Raw genomic sequence first — 23,757 nt, forward strand, 5'->3', positions numbered from 1 at the left:
TTCTGACAATGGAATTGATGAGAAAATCCTGCCATACCGATATAATGTCATGTATGTATACTTTACACTTCAGTATTCTGGGGAATGGTACTTCACTAGAATTACACTGTAAGAAATACATAAAGCTGTTTAATAACTAGAGATTATGTTTAACGTTTTTGCTGGAATGTAAAATCGTTTTCATTTACTGAGGTACTGAGTGAATAAATGTTTGGGCACTATTTTTCCACTTGGCAGTTGCTTAATCTGTTTTCTGACAGTTTCTGTTCTCCCTCACTGCTGTGTGTGAGGGGGAGGGGCCGTTTTTTGGCGCTTTTACTACACATCAAATATTTCAGTCAGCAACTCATTGTATTCCCTGCATGATCCGGTTCATCTCTACAGAGCTCAGGGGTCTTCAAAACTTATTTTGAGGGAGGTAATTTCTCTCAGCAGAGCTGTGAGAATTATAGTTTGACTGAGATAAAAAACGTTTATTCTGTAATTTGTTTCCTGCTTTCAGAATTTGTTATCTTTGCTAATGGGATTAAACCTTTGCTAAAGTTGTGTTATTTACAAGGATTGAGGCTATAACTGTTTCAATTTATTAATTTTCAACTGTCATAGATCTTCTGTGCTTCTTAAAGGCACAGTACGTTTTAATATTATTCTAATTGAATTGTATTTCCAAGTTACAAGTTTATTTGCTAGTGTGTTAAACATGTCTGATTCAGAGGATGATACCTGTGTCATTTGTTGCAATGCCAAAGTGGAGCCCAATAGAAATTTATGTACTAACTGTATTGATGCTACTTTAAATAAAAGTCAATCTGTACAAATTGAACAAATTTCACCAAACAACGAGGGGAGAGTTATGCCGACTAACTCGCCTCACGTGTCAGTACCTACATCTCCCGCTCAGAGGGAGGTGCGTGATATTGTAGCGCCGAGTACATCTGGGCGGCCATTACAAATCACATTACAGGATATGGCTACTGTTATGACTGAGGTTTTGGCTAAATTACCAGAGCTAAGAGGTAAGCGTGATCACTCTGGGGTGAGAACAGAGTGCGCTGATAATATTAGGGCCATGTCAGACACTGCGTCACAGGTGGCAGAACATGAGGACGGAGAGCTTCATTCTGTGGGTGACGGTTCTGATCCAAACAGACTGGATTCAGATATTTCAAATTTTAAATTTAAACTGGAAAACCTCCGTGTATTACTAGGGGAGGTGTTAGCGGCTCTGAATGATTGTAACACAGTTGCAATACCAGAGAAGATGTGTAGGTTGGATAAATATTTTGCGGTACCGACGAGTACTGAGGTTTTTCCTATACCTAAGAGACTTACTGAAATTGTTACTAAGGAGTGGGATAGACCCGGTGTGCCGTTCTCACCCCCTCCGATATTTAGAAAAATGTTTCCAATAGACGCCACCACAAGGGACTTATGGCAAACGGTCCCTAAGGTGGAGGGAGCAGTTTCTACCTTAGCTAAGCGTACCACTATCCCGGTGGAGGATAGCTGTGCTTTTTCAGATCCAATGGATAAAAAATTAGAGGGTTACCTTAAGAAAATGTTTGTTCAACAAGGTTTTATATTGCAACCCCTTGCATGCATTGCGCCGATCACGGCTGCAGCGGCATTCTGGATTGAGTCTCTGGAAGAGAACATTGGTTCAGCTACTCTGGACGACATTACGGACAGGCTTAGAGTCCTTAAACTAGCTAATTCATTCATTTCAGAGGCCGTAGTACATCTTACTAAACTTACGGCAAAGAATTCAGGATTCGCCATTCAGGCACGCAGGGCGCTGTGGCTAAAATCCTGGTCAGCTGATGTTACTTCTAAGTCTAAATTGCTTAATATACCTTTCAAAGGGCAGACCTTATTCGGGCCCGGGTTGAAAGAGATTATCGCTGACATTACAGGAGGTAAAGGCCATGCCCTGCCTCAGGACAAAGCCAAAGCCAAGACTAGACAGTCTAATTTTCGTTCCTTTCGTAATTTCAAAGCAGGAGCAGCATCAACTTCCTCTGCTCCAAAACAGGAAGGAGCGGTTGCTCGCTACAGACAAGGCTGGAAACCTAACCAGTCCTGGAACAAGGGCAAGCAGACTAGGAAACCTGCTGCTGCCCCTAAAACAGCATGAATTGAGGGCCCCCGATCCGGGATCGGATCTAGTGGGGGGCAGACTTTCTCTCTTCGCCCAGGCTTGGGCAAGAGATGTTCAGGATCCCTGGGCGCTAGAGATAATATCTCAGGGATACCTTCTGGACTTCAAATACTCTCCTCCAAGAGAGAGATTTCATCTGTCAAGATTGTCAACAATCCAGACAAAGAAAGAGGCGTTTCTACGCTGCGTACAAGAGCTCTTGTTAATGGGAGTAATCCATCCAGTTCCACGATCGGAACAGGGACAGGGGTTTTACTCAAATCTGTTTGTGGTTCCCAAAAAAGAGGGAACTTTCAGACCAATCCTGGACTTAAAGATCCTAAACAAATTCCTAAGAGTTCCATCGTTCAAGATGGAGACTATTCGGACAATTTTACCTATGATCCAAGAGGGTCAGTACATGACCACTGTAGATTTAAAAGATGCTTACCTTCACATACCGATTCACAAAGATCATTATCGGTACCTAAGGTTTGCCTTCCTAGACAGGCATTACCAGTTTGTGGCTCTTCCATTCGGATTGGCTACAGCTCCAAGAATCTTCACAAAGGTTCTGGGTGCTCTTCTGGTGGTACTAAGACCGCGGGGAATCTCGGTAGCTCCATACCTAGACGACATTCTGATACAAGCTTCAAGCTTTCAAACTGCCAAGTCTCATACAGAGTTAGTGCTGGCATTTCTAAGGTCACATGGATGGAAGGTGAACGAAAAGAAAAGTTCACTCGTTCCACTCACAAGAGTTCCCTTCCTGGGGACTCTTATAGATTCTGTAGAAATGAAGATTTACCTGACAGAGGACAGGCTAACAAGACTTCAAAGTGCTTGCCGCACCCTTCATTCCATTCAACACCCGTCAGTGGCTCAATGCATGGAGGTAATCGGCTTAATGGTAGCGGCAATGGACATAGTACCCTTTGCACGCTTACACCTCAGACCACTGCAACTGTGCATGCTAAGTCAGTGGAATGGGGATTACTCAGACTTATCCCCTTCTCTGAATCTGGATCAAGAGACCAGAAATTCTCTTCTATGGTGGCTTTCTCGGCCACATCTGTCCAGGGGGATGCCATTCAGCAGACCAGACTGGACAATTGTAACAACAGACGCCAGCCTTCTAGGTTGGGGTGCCGTCTGGAATTCTCTGAAGGCTCAGGGACAATGGAGTCAGGAGGAGAGTCTCCTGCCAATAAACATTCTGGAATTGAGAGCAGTTCTCAATGCCCTCCTGGCTTGGCCCCAGTTGACAACTCGGGGGTTCATCAGGTTTCAGTCGGACAACATCACGACTGTAGCTTACATCAACCATCAGGGAGGGACAAGAAGCTCCCTAGCTATGATGGAAGTATCAAAGATAATTCGCTGGGCAGAGTCTCACTCTTGCCACCTGTCAGCAATCCACATCCCGGGAGTGGAGAACTGGGAGGCGGATTTCTTAAGTCGTCAGACTTTTCATCCGGGGGAGTGGGAACTTCATCCGGAGGTCTTTGCCCAAATACTTCGACGTTGGGGCAAACCAGAGATAGATCTCATGGCGTCTCGACAGAACGCCAAGCTTCCTCGTTACGGGTCCAGATCCAGGGATCCAGGAGCACTCCTGATAGATGCTCTGACAGCACCTTGGGACTTCAGGATGGCTTACGTGTTTCCACCCTTCCCGTTACTTCCTCGATTGATTGCCAGAATCAAACAAGAGAGAGCATCAGTGATTCTAATAGCACCTGCGTGGCCACGCAGGACTTGGTATGCAGACCTGGTGGACATGTCATCCTGTCCACCTTGGTCTCTACCTCTGAAACAGGACCTTCTGATACAGGGTCCCTTCAAACATCAAAATCTAACTTCTCTGAAGCTGACTGCTTGGAAATTGAACGCTTGATTTTATCAAGACGTGGGTTTTCTGAGTCAGTTATTGATACCTTAATACAGGCTAGGAAACCTGTTACCAGAAAGATTTACCATAAGATATGGCGTAAATACCTATATTGGTGTGAATCCAAAGGTTACTCTTGGAGTAAGGTTAGGATTCCTAGGATATTGTCTTTTCTACAAGAAGGTTTAGAAAAGGGTTTATCTGCTAGTTCATTAAAGGGACAGATCTCAGCTCTGTCCATTCTGTTACACAAACGTCTGTCAGAAGTTCCTGACGTCCAGGCTTTTTGTCAGGCTTTGGCCAGGATTAAGCCTGTGTTTAAAACTGTTGCTCCACCATGGAGTTTAAACCTTGTTCTTAATGTTTTACAGGGCGTTCCGTTTGAACCCCTTCATTCCATTGATATAAAGTTGTTATCTTGGAAAGTTCTATTTTTAATGGCTATTTCCTCGGCTCGAAGAGTCTCTGAATTATCAGCCTTACATTGTGATTCTCCTTATTTGATTTTTCATTTGGATAAGGTAGTCCTGCGTACTAAACCTGGGTTCTTACCTAAGGTAGTTACTAACAGGAATATCAATCAAGAGATTGTTGTTCCTTCTTTATGCCCAAATCCTTCTTCAAAGAAGGAACGTCTACTGCACAACCTGGATGTAGTCCGTGCTCTAAAATTTTACTTACAGGCAACTAAGGAATTTCGACAAACGTCTTCTCTGTTTGTCATTTACTCTGGGCAGAGGAGAGGTCAAAAAGCTTCCGCTACCTCTCTTTCTTTTTGGCTTCGTAGCATAATTCGTTTAGCTTATGAGACTGCTGGACAGCAGCCTCCTGAAAGAATTACAGCTCATTCTACTAGAGCTGTGGCTTCCACTTGGGCCTTCAAGAATGGGGAGCTGCTTGACATTGGGAGCATACAAGTTGACCAGCGTTACCGGGGTGCCGAATAATAGGCCGGTGACACATAGAAACCTACCTTCCGTGTCTGTGTGTGTTTGTATGGGAGTGAAAGAGATGTTCTTGCCTATCAAGATGCTAACACCGTTACGCTTATGATCGTAGGAACTATGGAAGTATTGTGTATAGTGTCCTCCGTAATATCTAGGTTCTTTTGATTTTAAAAAGTGCGTCTCCTGTAAAAAAAGGATGTCTCCTCCTTTCCTGTGGAGATCTTTCATAGCTAAGGAGCGTTTTTGTGCTGAATTTAGACCTCTGGAGTTTTGACTAATTAATGTGATTGTTCTATTTTTGGTGGCCATGACTAGTCATAAAAAAGGTATCTGTTAGAATGTGTGTGAGAATGTAAATAGTTTCCAACATTACAATTACTGTTTATACATGATGCTCCGATCATACCCCCACACCCAGACCTCCAACATGCAGCAATAAAAATACAAAACAATATAAGAAAAATAAAAACAGGTAGCATAAATCAAATCTTAATAAAAAATATCTTGGATTACATAATGACATGTAACTTCACTGGTACGTGAGGGGCTATGAACCAGCTCCTTAAGACGAGTGTATCTCTTATTGTAAGGATATCTAATAGTTGTCTGAAATAAACTGACCCTATCATTTAAGCACTTGGTAAAATATTTTCATGGTGTTGGGTGTAGCTAGTCATCCCCCTGTATAGCTAGTGACTCTATAAAACAACATATTGGGGATATTATTAACGCAGTTATTCACATATAAAGTCAGTAAACATCATACATTACCAAGGCACAGTTCTCTAAAGTTGTTCACAGAATGTGTGATAAGGTGTGGGTACAGTGTATGTTGTAGTCCAGCTTGTAAGCGGTTCTCCCTAGACCGCAGGCTGTGATAGGGTATTCCGGGACTTTGTCGGTGCTTGGGTCTTGGTTCTGGAGACTGCCTTTTGCCATTCCCCCGGAGCTGGCCTCAATGCTTTTTTCTTAGGGGGTTCTGGTTGGTCATCAACCAAAAGACCTTCTGGTGGCTCTATTTCCATTGCAGAGCAGAAATCACTGACGTCTTCTTGAGATCTGCAATTCAGTTTCCTGTTGCCGTGGAGGACATATAGATGAAAGGGGAATCCCCATCTATAGAGAATCTTCTTTTGACGGAGGAGTGCCGTCAGTGGGGCTAAATCTCGTCGCCTTTGGAGTGTCCGTTGTGATAGATCCTGGTAGAATTGGAGCACAGTGCCCCTGAATTTCACTGGTTGATGTTTGCGAGAGAGGTTTAGTAGCTCCTCTTTCACCCCAAAGTCTTTAAACTTCATGATTATGTCTCTTGGTGGCGCCGTGTCTGGGGGTTTAGGCCTGAGGGCTCTATGTGCTCTAACCCAGGGTATATCTGTGGAGAGAGGAGTATTCTTGAGATGAGCAAATAGGGCTGGGAGGTATGTTGGAAAATCTTTGGGTAATACAGATTCAGGGACCCCACGGATCCTAAGATTTTTCCGTCGGCTACGGTTCTCAAGGTCCTCTATTTTGTCATTCAGATCAGCTATAATTTTTGTATGGTTGGTGGCAGTGTCTTGGACCTCGTTGATTTCTTCCTGTAAGTGATCAGAGAACTCTTCCAGTGCCTCTACTCTGTTGTTCATAGAGTGCAGGTCCTGCTTGATTTCGGCGATTTCTTCGCGTATACAGGAGCGTATAATATCAGCTATTTCTTTCATGTAATTAGCAAGAGTCCATGAGCTAGTGACGTATGGGATATACATTCCTACCAGGAGGGGCAAAGTTTCCCAAACCTTAAAATGCCTATAAATACACCCCTCACCACACCCACAATTCAGTTTAAACTGTCATTTAAGGAATTTGATCAATTTTGCTTTATATGTTGTTTTTTTCTTTTACATATTGCAAGATGTTCCACGTTGCAACTGAGTCAGAAGTTACTACAGGAAAATCACTGCACAGTGCTGGAGCTACCAAGCTAAGTCTGCTATAAACTTTTGGTATCTGTTTCTCCAGCTGTTATTTGTATTGCATGTCATGTCAAACTTATTAATGCAGATAAAATTTCCTTTAGTACTGTTACATTACCTGTTGCTGTTCCGTCAACATCTAATTTTCAGAGTGTTCCTGATAACATAAGAGATTTTATTTATTTTAAATCCATTAAGAAGGCTATGTCTGTTATTTCTCCTTCTAGTATACATAAAAGTCTTTTAAAACTTCTCTTTTTTTCAGATGAATTTTTAAATGAACATCATCATTTTGATGCTGATAAATCTTTGTATTTGTTCAAGATGGAATTTATTCGTTCTTTACTTAAAGAAGTGTTATTTGCATTAGAAATAGAGGATTCTGGTCCTCTTGATACTAAATGTAAACGTTTAAATAAGGTAGTTATTCCAGAAGTGTTTTATCTCCCTGATGCTATTTCTGAAGTAATTTCCAGGGAATGGAATAATTTGGGTAATTTATTTACTCCTTCTAGACGTTTAAGCAAATTATATCCTGTGCCATCTGACAGATTAGAGTTTTTTGGGACAAAAATCCCTAAGGTTATGGGGCTGTCTCTACTCCTGCTACTACTATTCCTATGGCAGATAGTACTTCATTTAAGGATCCTTTAGATAGGAAAATTGAATCCTTTCTAAGAAAAGCTTACTTATGTTCAGGTAATCTTCTTCGACCTGCTATATTTTTAGCGGATGTTGCTGCAGCTTCAACTTTTTGGTTAGAAGCTTTAGCGCAACAAGTAACAGATCATAATTTTATAGCATTATTATTATTCTATAACATGCTAATAATTTTATTGGTGATACCATCTTTTGATATCATTAGAGTTGATGTCAGGTATATGTCTCTAGCTATTTTAGCTAGAAAAGCTTTATGGATTAAACTTGGAATGCTGACATGTCTTCTAAGTCAACTTTGCTTTCCCTTTCTTTCCAGGGTAAATAATCATTTCGTTCCTTTCCTCACAACAAGGAACAAAAGCCTGATCCTTCATCCTCAGGAGCGGTATCAGTTTGGAAACTATTTCCAGTTTGGAATATATCCGAGCTTTATAGAAACCTATAGCCAGCTCCTAAGTACCTATGAAGGTGCGGCCCTTATTCCAGCTCAGCTGGTATGGGGCAGATTACGTTTTCTTCAAAGAAATTTGGATCAATTCCGTTCTTAATCTCTGGTTTCAGAAACATTGTTTCAGAAAGGTACAGAATTGGCTTCAAGTTAAGGCCTCCTGCTAAGAGATTCTTTTCTTTCCCGTGTCCCAGTTAACACAGCAAGGCTCAGTATTTCTGAAATGTGTTTCAGATCTAGAGTTGGCTGGAGTATTTATGCCAGTTCCAGTTCTGGAACAGGGGCTGGGGTTTTATTTTATCTCTTCATTGTACCAAAGAAGGTCAATTCCTTCAGACCAGTTCTGGATCTATCATTATTGAATCGTTATGTTAGGATACCAACATTCAAGATGGTTACTGTAGGACTATCCTGCCTTTTGTTTAGCAAGGGCATTATATGTCTACAATAGATTTACAGGATGTGTATCTGCATATTCCGATTCATCCAGATTACTTTTAGTGTCTGAGATTCTCTTTTTAGACAAGCATTACCAGTTTTGTGGCTCTACCGTTTGGCCTAGCCTCAGTTCCAAGAATTTTTTTCAAAGGTTCTCGGTGCCCTTCTTTCTGTAATCAGAGAATAGGGTTTTGGTATTTCCTTATTTGGACGATATCTTGGTACTTGCTCAGTCTTCTCATTTTCGTAGAATCTCATACGAATCGACTTGTGTTGTTTCTTCAAGTTCATGGTTGGAGGATCAATTTACCAATCAGTTCATTGATTCCTCAGACAAGGGTAACCTTTTTAGGTTTCTAGATAAATTCAGTGTCTATGACTCTGTCCTTGTCAGACAAGAGAAGTTTAACATTGATATCAGCTTGTCAAAACCTTCAGTCACAATCATTCCCTTTGGTAGCCTTATGCATGGAAATGTTGGGTCTTAGGACTGCCGCATCAGATGCGATCTCCTTTGCTCGTTTTCACATGCGACCTCTTCAGCTCTGTATGCTGAACCAATGGTGCAGGGATTACTCAAAGATATCTCAATTAATATCTTTAAACCGATTTTACGACACTCTCTGACATGGTGGACAGATCACCATCGTTTAGTTCAGGGGGCTTCTTTGTTCTTCCGACCTGGACTATAATCTCAACAGATGCTAGTTTTACAGGTTGGGGAGCTGTGTGGGGGTATCTGACGGCACAAGGGGTTTGGGAATCTCAGGAGGTGAGATTTCCGATCAATATTTTGGAACTCCGTGCAATTTTCAGAGCTCTTCAGTCTTGGCCTCTTCCGAAGAGAGAGTTGTTCATTTGTTTTCAGATAAGACAATGTCACATCTGTGGCATACATCAATCATCAAGGAGGGACTCACAGTCCTCTGGCTATGAAAGAAGTATCTCGAATTTTGGTTTGGGCGGAATCCAGCTCCTGTCTAATCTCTGCGGTTTATATCCCAGGTATGGACAATTGGAAAGCGGATTATCTCAGTCGCCAAACGTTGCATCCGGGCGAATGGTCTCTTCACCCAGAGGTATTTCTTCAGATTGTTCAAATGTGGGAACTTCCAGAAATAGATCTGATGGCTTCTCATCTAAACAAGAAACTTCCCAGGTATCTGTCCAGATCCCGGGATCCTCAGGCGGAGGCAGTGGATGCATTTTCACTTCCTTGGAAGTATCATCCTGCCTATATCTTTCCGCCTCTAGTTCTTCTTCCAAGAGTAATCTCCAAGATTCTGAAGGAATGCTCGTTTGTTCTGCTGGTAGCTCCGGCATGGCCTCACAGGTTTTGGTATGAGGATCTTGTCCGGATGGCCTCTTGCCAACCGTGGACTCTTCCGTTAAGACCAGACCTTTTGTCTCAAGGTCCTTTTTTCCATCAGGATCTGAAATCCTTAAATTTAAAGGTATGGAGATTGAACGCTTGATTCTTGGTCAAAGAGGTTTCTCTGACTCTGTGATTAATACTATGTTACAGGCTCGTAAATCTGTATCCAGAGAGATATATTATAGAGTCTGGAAGACTTATATTTCTTGGTGTCTTTCTCATCATTTTTCTTGGCATTCTTTTAGAATACCGAGAATATTACAATTTCTTCAGGATGGTTTAGATAAGGGTTTGTCCGCAAGTTCCTTGAAAGGTCAAATCTCTGCTCTTTCTGTTCTTTTTCAACAGAAAGATTGCTATTCTTCCTGATATTCATTGTTTTGTACAAGCTTTGGTTCGTATAAAGCCTGTCATTAAGTCAATTTCTCCTCCTTGGAGTTTGAATTTGGTTCTGGGGGCTCTTCAAGCTCCTCCATTTGAACCTATGCATTCATTGGATATTAAATTACTTTCTTGGAAAGTTTTGTTCCTTTTGGCCATCTCTTCTGCCAGAAGAGTTTCTGAATTATCTGCTCTTTCTTGTGAGTCTCCTTTTCTGATTTTTCATCAGGATAAGGCGGTGTTGCGAACTTCTTTTGAATTTTTACCTAAGTTGTGAATTCCAACAACATTAGTAGAGACATTGTGGTTCCTTCATTATGTCCTAATCCTAAGAATTTTAAGGAGAAATCGTTGCATTCTTTGGATGTTATTAGATCTTTGAAATATTATGTTGAAGCTATTAAGTCTTTCCGAAAGACTTCTGGTTTATTTGTTATCTTTTCCGGTTTTAGAAAGGCCAGAAAACTTCTGCCATTTCTTTGGCATCTTGGTTGAAATCTTTATTTCATCTTGCCTATTTTGAGTCGGGTAAGACTCCGCCTCATAGGATTACAGCTCATTCTACTAGGTCAGTTTCTACTTCCTGGGCGTTTAGGAATGAAGCTTCGGTTGATCAGATTTGCAAAGTGGCAACTTGGTTCTCTTTGCATACTTTTACCAAATTCTACCATTTTGTTGTATTTTCTTCTTCTGAAGCAGTTTTTGGTAGAAAAGTACTTCAGGCAGCGGTTTCAGTTTGAATCTTCTGCTTATGTTTTTCATTAAACTTTATTTTGGGTGTGGATTATTTTCAGCAGGAATTGGCTGTCTTTATTTTATCCCTCCCTCTCTAGTGACTCTTGTGTGGAAAGATCCACATCTTGGGTAGTCATTATCCCATACGTCACTAGCTCATGGACTCTTGCTAATTACATGAAAGAAAACATAATTTATGTAAGAACTTACCTGATAAATTCATTTCTTTCATATTAGCAAGAGTCCATGAGGCCCGCCCTTTTTTGTGGTGGTTATGATTTTTTTGTATAAAGCACAAATATTCCAATTCCTTATTTTATATGCTTTCGCACTTTTTTCTTATCACCCCACTTCTTGGCTATTCGTTAAACTGAATTGTGGGTGTGGTGAGGGGTGTATTTATAGGCATTTTAAGGTTTGGGAAACTTTGCCCCTCCTGGTAGGAATGTATATCCCATACGTCACTAGCTCATGGACTCTTGCTAATATGAAAGAAATGAATTTATCAGGTAAGTTCTTACATAAATTATGTTATCCTGTTTAGATGCCAGCGTGGAGAGAATGTTATTTGGTACTGAGGTGCTTTCTTCTGGTTCTTCCATGTTATTTTGTGGTGTTGATTGCTTTTGTGAAAGCGATCTTCTGTGCTCCTCACTTGCTGAGGTCTTAGAGCTTGTGGGGGAGAAAAACTGTTCTACCAGATTGTCTTTGTGGCTAGTTGGTTTTAATAGTTTGTGGGGTTTTGTAGAGCGTTTGGCGTACATGTTGCCTCAATCTCCTTTGCCAGTGACTACTTGAATGTCTCCTTAGTAGCCCCACAATGAGTCAGCAACCAGTGCTCTTAATTTAGGTTGTTGAGATATACAAGCTGTCTGTTTTTGTTTAATACAATATCTGTTATAAGGTGTACTGCAGGTCCCAATAAATCCTTCCAGTTTGGGTGAATTATAGATCCCTATTGTCTGAGGTATGCTTGTTTCACTGTATCACTATTTATGTGATGAGGATCAATCTTTCTCTGGTTCCTACACAGGGGTTAACTGAGTATGCCTGGTGGTGCTGCTCTAAAGCGCAGTATGTGTATGCTATGAGCTTAATGGCGTTCTGTTGCAGCTTTTTTTTTTTTTTATTTATTTATATTATTAGTTAAGGAGACCGTGCAATGGGTCTGCGTGGGGGAACATTAACAGCGTGTGCAGATGTTTGACAGGTAGTTGTCAGTGCTGTTGTGTCTAGTCTGCAATGCCCGCTCCTGCCGCCGCTTGCACTGTCCGCTCCACTAAGAAAATGGCGGCTCGTTATCTGTGATGTGACGTGCACTGACCCCACGAGAAGGTGTTAGCAGCGTTAGTGTAGGTGTGAAAGTTCAAGCGCACAGTCTCACCGCTCTCCGGTCTAAGCCGTCTCTGATGTTGCGCTGTCCTCTTGCTACTTTTGATGTCCTCGGCGCCGGGTGTGTATAGTGTGCGTCTGCGGCCTTAGTGTTAGGCGTGATTAGTGGTTGCACCGGTAATTACTCCGCGATGTCAGGTCTGCTTAGATCTCTCTGTTCCCCATATCCAGGGCTTCCCATACCGCTAGTTTTATGGCAGTCATCTGTATTTAGAAGGGTCTTATCAGACAAGTTTGTGGAGCTGGTTTACAGAGTTATGGAGTTACGCAGCCATCTTTGCTGAGGCCAGCTCCGCCCCCGACTTGTGGACTTTTTATTATTTTTTGCTATTAATTAATTAATTAAGGTGTGATTATTTTTGCAATTCTTGTGTCAGTCTGATTCCTGGCACCCTGATACAAACCCCGTGAGGAGAGAAGCCTTTTTAAGCTGCATGAAGGATCTATCTTCTCTGGGAGTGATCGTCCCGGTTCCTCCTTCAGAGCGGGGCTTAGGGTTTTTTTCATGCCTTTTCATGGTTCCCAAGAAGGAGGGTACTTTCTGTCCAATTCTGTACTTAAAATGTCTCAACAAAATTTTCAGGTCCATTCTCCCGTTGGTCCAAGAGGGTGAGTTCATGACCACCATAGACCTGAAGGACGTATACCTTCATGTTCAAATTCACAGGGATCATTTTCATTTCCTACGGCCTGCCTTTCTGAACAAGCATTTCCAGTTTGTGGCCCTTCCTTTTGGTCTGCTTTACGAAGGCACTTGGGGCGCTTTTAGCAGTAGCCAGGACGTGAGGAATCGATGTGGCTCCTTACCTGGACGATATCTTGGTTTAGGCTCCATCTTTTCCTTTGGCAAGATATCACATGGACACTCTTTTGTCTCTCTTTCGAGACCATGGGTGGAAGATAAATCTGAACAAGAGTTCCCTGGTCCCCAATACCAGGGTTTGTTTCCTGGGAAGAATTATAGATTTGATTTCCATGAAGATATTTCTGACGTATATAAGACGATCCAAACTTCTCTTGACTTGCCTCTCCCTTCAATCTTCTGCATGCCCTTCAGTGGAGCCATGCATGGAAGTACAGAAATCTGTGAAAGAAATCACAAAGAGAGAGGGCGCCTCCTAGTGCAACTCTGCTAGAGTAATGGTGATAACAAATCAAATTGATGAAATGATACTCACAAAATGAGCAGCACCAGTGTGCTAATTGGTACAAGCTGGGGAATCACAGTGACCCAGCTACACTGATCCTGCAACAGGATAAAGGATCCAGAATATCCAAAGGAAAAAGTCTCAGGCTTCCATGTAGTAAACAATTTATTAAAATAATTGTTTGTTAAAATCAAGGGATGTATACAATTTCACCCCAAATGAGTTAAAACAAATGTTACATTTGTTTTAACTTATTTGGGGTGAAATTGTATACAGCCCTCTCTCTTTGTGATTCCTTTCACAGATTTCTGTCTCTTCCTTTGTATCTCATGAGAGGAGCTGCTCATCACACATACTGTCAGCTACATTTGGAGGTCACACACGGATGAGTTACTACAACTGATGAACAAACCTGGATATCTTTGAACATTGGACTTTTGTTATAGACCCTTGGATAAAGATTCAGCCGAGTTATTAACCAACTGTAGTATATGACTGCTGACCAGTAATTGTTTGCTTAGATTCAATCTTTTTGTATATGTTTATATATTTCTGTACATAGTCATGTGTATATAAGGTTACAATCTGACCACCCATTAGTACTATTAGTATATACCATCTACTGATCTATATAGACCTATAACATAGTCTCCAATTGGAGTTGATCACTATATCATTAGTCACCCTTTAGCACCCCCTAAGGTTGGACACCTAGGTGTTATCAACATTTTTAATGCATGGAAGTAGTTGGTCTCATGGTGGCTACCATGGACATTATTCATTTTGCTCGCTTTCATCTGCGACCTCTAAAACTATGTATGCTCAGACAATGGAACGGTGATCATTTCGACCTATCTTAACAGATTGCTCTGGACAACCACATGAGAGAATCTCTCTCCTAGTGGCTTTGTCAGGATCATCTATCTCAAGGCACATGCTTTTTGAGACCATCTTGGGAGTTTGTGACAACAGATGTCAGTCGTCTGGGCTGGGATGCAGTCTGGTTGCCGGAGGAGTCTGTCCTCCCCATTAACATTTTGGAGTTGAGAGGCATCTTCAATGCTCTGATGGCGTGGTCTCAACTTCTTTCTGCCCAATTTATCAGATTCCAAACGTAAGCATAACATCTGTGGCTTATATCAATCATCAGGGAGGAACAGGGAGCTCCCTGGCTATGAAGGAATTCTCTCACATCCTTCAGTCCCACTTTTGTAAATTTCGGCCATTCACATTCTGGGAGTGGACAATTGGGAAGTGGACTTCCTGAGCAGACAGATGTTCCACCCAGGGGAGTGGGATCTTCATCCGGAAGTGTTCTCCTAGATAACCCTCAGGTGGGTGTTCCGGAGAGAGACCTCATGGCTTCTCGTCGCAATACCAAACTGCCCAGATACTGGTCGAGATCGAGAGACCCTTTTTTCTCTTCTCCCCAGGGTAATAGCCCGCATCAAACAGGAGCAGGCCTCAGTGATCCTAATTGCGCCAGCTTAGCCTCACAACTTGGTTTGCAGATCTGGTGAAAATTTAATTTTCCCCTCCATGGAGGTTACCTCTGGGGACGGACCTTCTACCTCAATGTCTGTTCCTTCATCAAAATGTAAATTCTTTGAGGCCGACTGTGTGGAGATTGAACTCCTAGTTCTATCTAGAAGAGGTTTTTCTGATAATCATTGTTAAAGGGACAGTCTAGGCCAAAATAAACTTTCATGATTCAGATAGAGCATGTAATTTTAAACAATTTTCCAATTTACTTTTATCACCAATTTTGCTTTGTTCTCTTGGTATTCTTAGTTGAAAGCTTAACCTAGGAGGTTCATATGCTAATTTCTTAGACCTTGAAGTCCACCTCTTTCAGATTGCATTTTAACACTTTTTCACCACTAGAGGGTGTTAGTTCACATATTTCATATAGATAACACTGTGCTCGTGCACGTGAAGTAATCTGTGAGCAGGCACTGATTGGCTAGACTGCAAGTCTGTCAAAAGAACTTAAAAAAGGGGCAGTTTGCAGAGGCTTAGATACAAGATAATCACAGAGGTTAAAAGTATATTATTATAACTGTGTTGGTTATGCAAAACTGGGAAATGGGTAATAAAGGGATTATCTATCTTTTAAAACAATAAAAATTCTGGTGTAGACTGTCCCTTTAAGCCAGTGAGTCGTCGAATGTATCACAAGGTGTGGCACACCTACCAATCCTGGTGCGAGGCTCGAGGTTTCCCTTGGCACAAGGTGAGAGTTCCTTGAATTCTGTTATTTCTCCAAGAGTGTTTGGAGAAAGGTTTGTCTGCTAGTTCTCTCAAGGATCAGATGTCTGCCTTCTCTGTCTTGCTACACAAAAAGTTAGATAATCTTCCGGACGTTCAGTCCTTTGTTCAGGTTTTGGTTAGAATCAGGCCTGTGTTTAAACCTGTTGCTCCTCCTTGGAGCCTTAATCTTGTTCTTCGTGTTCTGCAACAGGCTCCATTTGAGCCTATGCATTCTGTTGATATTAAACTTTTTTCTTGGAAGGTTTTGTTTTTGTTGCCTATTTCTTCTGCTCATAGAGTTTTGGAGATATCCGTCTTACAGTGTGATCTCTCATCTTATTTTCCATGCGGATAAGGCTGTTCTACGTACCAAGTTGTGTTTTCTACCTAAGGTGGTCTCTGACTGCAATATCAATCAGGAGATTGTAGTTCCTTCTTTTTGTTCTATCCCTTCTTCTTAGAAGGAATGTTTGTTACACAACCTGGATGTGATGCGTGCTTTGAAATTCTATCTCCATGCTACCAAAGATTTTAGGCAATCTACCTCTTTGTTTGTGGTGTATTCTGGTAAGCGTAAGGGCCTAAAGGCTACTGCAACTACTCTTTCCTTTTGGTTGAGGAGTGTCATTCGTTTGGCTTATGAAGAAGCTAATCAGCAGCCTCTTGAGAGGATTACAGCTCACTCTTCCTGTGCAGTGTCCTCTTCTTGGGCATTTAAGAATGAAGCTTCTATGGAACAAATCTGTAAGGCTGCATACTTTTTCTAAATTTTACAAGTTTGACGTTTTTGCCTTAGCTGCGGCTTCCTTTGGAGAAAAGTGCTTCAAGCAGTGGTGCCTTCAGTTTAGCTCCGCCTGCTTTATTTTCCCTCCCTGTCCATTCTGTGTCCTCTCTAGCTTGGGTATTGGATTCCCAACAGTAATGAATGGTATAATGGACTCTACAAGCCATTGGAAAGAAAACACATTTTTTGTTTACCTGATAAATTATTTTCTTTCCTGGCATGGAGAGTCAATGAACCTGCCCTTTTATTTTTAAGGCGGTGTTTTTTTTTCTAATCTTCAGGCACCTCTATAACCCTAGTGCTTCTCCTACTCTTCCTTATTTCCTCGACTGAATAACTGGGCGACTATGGGAAGTTGAGGGGATACTTAAGCTTTTGCTGGGCTGTCTTTGCCTCCTCCTGGTAACCAGGTGTTGAATTCCCAACAGTAATGAATAGAATCGTGGACTCTCCATGCCAGGAAAGAAAATGATTTATCAGGTAAGCATCAATTTTGTTATTATTGCATATTCATTATCCATTAAACACAATAGAAGTTATATGATTTATTGTTTGTCTCTTATTTCCTTTTGTGACTGAGGATACATATTGTGCATAAGTAAAATGGCTTTGGTGTATCCTTAGTTTAGTTATGTTTGTCACTATCTTTAATATCTGTATTTTTGTTTGTTTTATTTAAGAAACAAAAGCTCAAGACAAGAGGCGCCAGCATCACCAATCCTTACTACGCGCTGTTGTCCACAGTCCCACCAGAGGGCAGCACAACTCTCACATCCCTCATCTGACCCCATCCGTCAGCTTGGGGTGTCCTAGGATGTCATCACAACAGAAGCTGTCCTGTTCCCTCCCTGCCTCTCTCAGCATGTCAGGTCTGTATCCACAAAATATACTATGTATTAAACATTTATATATATATGTACAAAGAGATGAGCACTCACCAGCACTATCAACCACTCTGTGCACAGCCCTTAAAAATTCAAATGTAGAATAGCTGAGGACCTGGATCCGGTGTATATCCTTAAGATCAAATGAGCCAGCACAAAGTGATTCGTATAAACACCTTTACTGTGTCATAAGTATGCATATGACAAAGTAAAGGTGTTTATACGAATCTCTTCGTACTGCCTCATTTGTTGATAATCCTTAAGGATATACACCGGATCCTGGTCCTCAGCTATTCTATATATATATACAGTATATATAATATGGTGTGGCAGTCTATGATACACTGTATACCTCGGCTTCTGGGCGTTCTAGTGGCCAGCATATACATACACTGATGCTGCCATATTGTTCTGCACTTACATTATTGTTGTCTCCATATAGCGGTGGAGACATTATGAATTATGCACATCAATCTCTCCCACAACCATAAGCAGACTTGTGTGGCATGAGCGATACAGCCTCTCATTGGCTATATTGATCAAGCATACTTTTAGGTAGACTGGAACATGGAAGAAGAAGTGTATGTAACTTTTTTGAATTTTACATTAACAATAAATTTAAAATTCACAGGAAGTGCAGAAATATCATGGTAATATATGTTTTGTATAGACCTAAGAAATGGAGTGGATTGGCATCTGCTTATGTTACAAATCATCTAGCACCTTATCCTGTTAACAGGTGGAACCTGAGAACTGTTCATTGGGTTGAAGGTATAACATTTTATCATGAAGAACTTTGAGCTTTCATTTGGGAGGACCCTAACTGCCCTAAAACTACCGTCTATACTGAGCAGACTCTGAGTCACATATAGAGCACATGGATATTGACCATGAATACTTTTCAGTTTGACTCTGAACATGCTCCAGTTGTATCTAGTCACAGTTCGCCTCCAATGTTGTCCCACTTCTTCATTAGAACAGAGAAAAACAAGGCATTTCTTATAACAAAGACTGAGATGACAGAACAGTTTTATCTGCACATAATACTTTATTTTAATTTTTCCCTAATCTGCCATTACCCACCCCCCCACCCCCCATAACTTGTTTGTTCTTTGTGCTGAACTCACAAAATGGTGCCATATACTTTATTCTAAAATACATGGGAATAGGACATGAGATTGGTCTTGGACCTGAATGACTTACAGTATATAGGGGGTGTATTGTAGTCTTTTCCATCAATATTATTATTAAAGGAAATTGTTACATTGTTTTAATATTATGGTACCAAATGGGCTATATAAGATACTTCTCAGTATTACAAGTACACAGTTAAATACTATATGAAGTATTAACCCATTAAGCATCAGTTCCAAGTCATTTGAGGTGAAGCAAACATAGCTTAGGTGTCTCACCATTGTGATTTCAAATTACATTATGACGAATGCAAAAAAAAATTTCATTTACAACAGGGCTTGACAAAACCCAGGAGCCAAGGAGCTACAGGCACTTAAATTTTATTTCTGGCTTTTTTTTTAGGTTCCTCTACGTATCTCTATATACAAACATGATTGTTTAGCAGCTAAAACAACACATAGTCAGTTGCTGGGTGAGCATTAAGAATGTGGCATTTCAGTTGAGTTTTATAGTAATACAGGTAGCCCTCAGTTTACGCCGGGGTTAGGTTCCAGAAGGAATGGTTGTAAATCGAAACCGTTGTAAATTGAAACCCAGTTTATAATTTAAGTCAATGGGAAGTGAGAGAGATAGGTTCCAGGCCCCTCTCAGAAGTAACACCTAATACATTATTTTTAAAGCTTTGAAATAAAGACTTTAAATGCTAAACAGCATTATAAACCTAATAAAATAATCACACAACACAGACTTCACTTGCATTTTTCTGCAAACAGTTCTTTCTATGCATTCCAATCTGGACTGATTTATAGACAGGAAGATCTTGTTCCTTTGAAATCTGCTCAGGTCTGGTTAAACTGATTAATTTCAGCTTGCTTGGCTTTGCTGCAACACAAGCGGACAGCTCCAACTACTGCCTATTTTAATAATTGCACTGCTTCTCAATGCTTTTCAATAGCAGTCACATGACTGGAAAAAAAGGTTGTTATTTTGAAACGGTGTAAACTGAACCGTTGTAAAACGAGGGCCACCTGTATATGTGTTGTGTGTTGTCCTAATTGTAAGAAAAGAAATTTGAACACCATAACGTTTTCATTAAACAAATCATAAATTATGTTTTTTTTCTATGAATTAACATCAGAAGTAGGGCAAGACCGATATTGTTTTCTTCAGGGCTGATACCGATTATTGACCGCCTTTCAGGCCAATAACCGATAACAGAGGCCGATGTTCTATACATTTAAAGTTTTGAAAAATCAATACAATTTCTACACAAATCTGGTATAAACTGAACATGCTTATTAAAATTTTAAACATTAAAAGTAAACAACTGGGAAAAATAAAGTGCTTGAAAAATTAACTTATTAAATGGCTTCCCAAAACATAGAAAAATGGCATAAATCCCTTTTAAACTGCACACTGATATAAAATAAATTGAGGTCACTACTGCAAAGCTTCCTTTAATACTCTCAGTTAAGTAGAAAAAACATTATAGTGCAGAAAGCATAACATTTCAGCATGTTCTCCTGTTAAACGGCTTCTGTTTTTTTCATATATTGCTGCCACTTCACTAAAAACACGCTCACTTGGTACACTTTACAGATAAGGGTTAAAAGCAAAAATATATACTGCTACTTGACCGGGAAAGAAAGGACATGCTGGAATATCAGTGCTAGATTTATTTGCATGCCCTATTTAAAACATGAAAGTTTTTTTTGGACTTGACTGTCCCTTTAAACAACTTTCAAATTTACTTTTATCACCAATTTTGCTTTGTTCTCTTTGTATTCTTAGTTGAAAGCTAAACCTAGGAGGTTCATATGCTAATTTCTTAGACCTTGAAGGCCGCCTCTAATCTAAATGCATTTTGATAGTTTTTCACCACTAGAGGGCGTTAGTTCATGTGTTTTATATTGATAACATTAAGCTCATGCACAGGAATTTACCGTGGAGTCACGGTAAAGTCAAAGATATCCAGGTTTGTTCATCATGTAGTACAGCCTGATGAAACCGTGCTGTGACACGGAGAAACACGTTGCCTTTTAAAAGCTTTTATTATTAAACATTTTAATTTTGCACCTGCTGCTACACTGTGCTGCCTTTTTTGTTACCTTTGGGAAGACACAGCACCACCCTATCTGCCGCTATATGCACAGTGGTTCTCTGCTGAATACTAGATCCTCAAGCTGAAGGGACATACTTGGATAACACTTGCTAACTCCCCCTGGTGGGATTAAATACACTTTGGGTCACCATTTAGGAACTTGACCCCTCCTATTTTCCCTCCCTGGACTCCCCCTGGTGGGACTTTGGAAAGTTTTGGGATCACCCTTGTGGGACTACCTCATCCTGTTTACTGCCTGTGTGTCTACCGGACGACTTGAGGTTCCGGTCTGCCTTATTGCGCAATCTGTGCTTTACATCAAGTGAGTAGCTATTTGGCTATATTATATATTGTGCACCTTGCTCGCCTGATCTGCACCATGTGGCGCCCTCCGTGCTTTGTTTTTTAGGATATCGTGATTGTGTTACTGTGGCAAAACACACCAGAGGAGCTGCCTCTCTACTGCCTGCAACATCCACTTCTGCACTTTGTGGGATTTTATATTTGCATATTGGACACATTTTTGTGGTTATTTGGACACTTAACAATATAATTATTATTTTAATATTTGCATTTAATTTAGATTATTTCACTATGCATTTTTTTGTTAATTTTCTTTTTGATATTAATTGGATACACATTGATCATTATCATTATTATACACATGGTTATTACTATTATGATATAGCCATATCCCTATTTTTACACTTATAAGTTAACAGAGTGTAACACTAATTGGTAGTTTCACTTTTATTCACATACATCATCTTTGAATATTACTATAACATATTTTTATACTAGATTTAGTTATATTTTGGCGCCTCTTATTCACCCCCTGCTAGATATTGTATCGGCTGTGTGAGTGGTTTATTATCTGTACCTTGCATTCCTATTGGCTGCAATTTTTAAATTAGCCAATAGGATTAGAGCTACTGAAATCCTATTGGATGTTCAAATCAGCCAATAAATTTCAGTAGCTCTAATCCTATTGGCTGATTTCAAAATTTTAGCCAATAGGAACGCAAGTTACCCCAATAGATATGGGGTACCTTGCATTCAATCTTCAGTGTGCGACGGACGATCGCATGAAGAGTAACCTCCACGCCGCTAAGGAACGCCACCGCTGAGGATCCATGCATCGGGGAAGCCAGCTCCGCACCTTTGCTCCGGATGAAGATAGAAGACGATTGAACCGCCTGGAAGAAGACCTTCTCCGCTGGACTTCAGGAATGGTGAGTACCTATTTGGGGCTTAGTTTTAGGATTTTCTTTAATTTTTGTTTTTATTTTTAAGATTAGGGATTTAATGAGCTGTAAAAGAGCTGAATGACCTTTTAAGGGCAGTAAAAGAGCTGAATGACCTTTTAAGGGCAATGCCCATACAAATGCCCCTTTAGGGGCAATGGGTAGTTTAGGTTTTTTTTAGTGTTAGTTTTTTTATTTTGGGGGATTTGGTGGGTGTGTGTGGGGTTTTTACTGTTAGGGAATCTTAGTATTTTTTTTAAACGTAAAAGAGCCGTTTAACTTAGGGCAATGCCCTACAAAAGGCCCTTTCTCCAACATAGGTGTGTCCGGTCCACGGCGTCATCCTTACTTGTGGGATATTCTCTTCCCCAACAGGAAATGGCAAAGAGCCCAGCAAAGCTGGTCACATGATCCCTCCTAGGCTCCGCCTTCCCCAGTCATTCTCTTTGCCGTTGTACAGGCAACATCTCCACGGAGATGGCTTAGAGTTTTTTGGTGTTTAAATGTAGTTTTTATTCTTCAATCAAGAGTTTGTTATTTTAAAATAGTGCTGGTATGTACTATTTACTCTGAAACAGAAAAGAGATGAAGATTTCTGTTTGTAAGAGGAAAATGATTTTAGCAACCGTTACTAAAATCGATGTCTGTTTCCACACAGGACTGTTGAGAGGAATTAACTTCAGTTGGGGGAAACAGTGAGCAGACTTTTGCTGCTTGAGGTATGACACATTTCTAACAAGACTTGGTAATGCTGGAAGCTGTCATTTTCCCTATGGGATCCGGTAAGCCATTTTTATTAAATAAGAATAAAGGGCTTCACAAGGGCTTTAAAGACTGGTAGACATTTTTCTGGGCTAAAACGATTGATTTATAAGCATTTTTAATAGTTTATAGCTTTGAGGAGTTATTTTATTCTTGGGAATTATGTTAAATAACCGGCAGGCACTGTATTGGACACCTTTTTCACTGGGGGCCTTCTCTAATCATAGGCAGAGCCTCATTTTCGCGCCACTAATGCGCAGTTGTTTTTGGGAAGCAAGGCATGCAGATGCATGTGTGAGGAGCTCAGATACATAGAAAAAGCTTACTGAAGGCGTCATTTGGTATCGTATTCCCCTCTGGGCTTGGTTGGGTCTCAGCAAAGCAGATATCAGGGACTGTATAGGGGTTAAATATAAAAACGGCTCCGGTTCCATTATTTTAAGAGTTAAAGCTTTCAAATTTGGTGTGCAATACTTTTAAGGCTTTAAGACACTGTGGTGAAATTTTGGTGAATTTTTAACAATTCCTTCATACTTTTTCACATATTCAGTAATAAAGTGTGTTCAGTTTAAAATTTAAAGTGACAGTAACGGTTTTATTTTAAAACGTTTTTTGTACTTTTTTATCAAGTTTATGCCTGTTTAACATGTCTGAACTATCAGATAGACTATGTTCTGTATGTGAGGAAGCCAAGGTTCCTTCTCATTTAAATAGATGTGATGTATGTGACAAAAAATTTAGAGAAAATTATGCCCAAGATGATTCCTCAAGTGAGGGGAGTAAGCATGGTACTGCATCATCCCCTCCTTCGTCTACGCCAGTCTTGCCCACACAGGAGGCCCCTAGTACATCTAGTGCGCCAATACTCCTTACTATGCAACAATTAACGGCTGTAATGGATAATTCTATCAAAAACATTTTAGCCAAAATGCCCACTTATCAGCGAAAGCGCGACTGCTCTGTTTTAGAAAATACCGAAGAGCATGAGGACGCTGATGATAATGGTTCTGACATGCCCCTACACCAGTCTGAGGGGGCCAGGGAGGTTTTGTCTGAGGGAGAAATTTCAGATTCAGGGAAAATTTCTCAACAAG

The 23,757-nt window shown here is 40.6% G+C and overlaps 1 protein-coding gene across 1 annotated transcript in view; it reads left to right on the forward strand.

Annotated features, from left to right (window-relative positions):
• The window catches only part of LOC128656825 (cytosolic carboxypeptidase-like protein 5), a 602,149-nt gene that overhangs the window by 456,948 nt on the left and 121,444 nt on the right, over positions 1–23,757 (forward strand). The window contains exon 11 of the mRNA XM_053710990.1: positions 17,219–17,407. Coding sequence (XP_053566965.1) covers positions 17,219–17,407 — 189 coding nt within the window. The remainder of the gene's footprint in view (positions 1–17,218; positions 17,408–23,757) is intronic.

Source organism: Bombina bombina, chromosome 4, assembly GCF_027579735.1.
Source record: "Bombina bombina isolate aBomBom1 chromosome 4, aBomBom1.pri, whole genome shotgun sequence".
In the NCBI taxonomy this organism is placed as follows: Eukaryota; Metazoa; Chordata; class Amphibia; order Anura; family Bombinatoridae; genus Bombina; species Bombina bombina.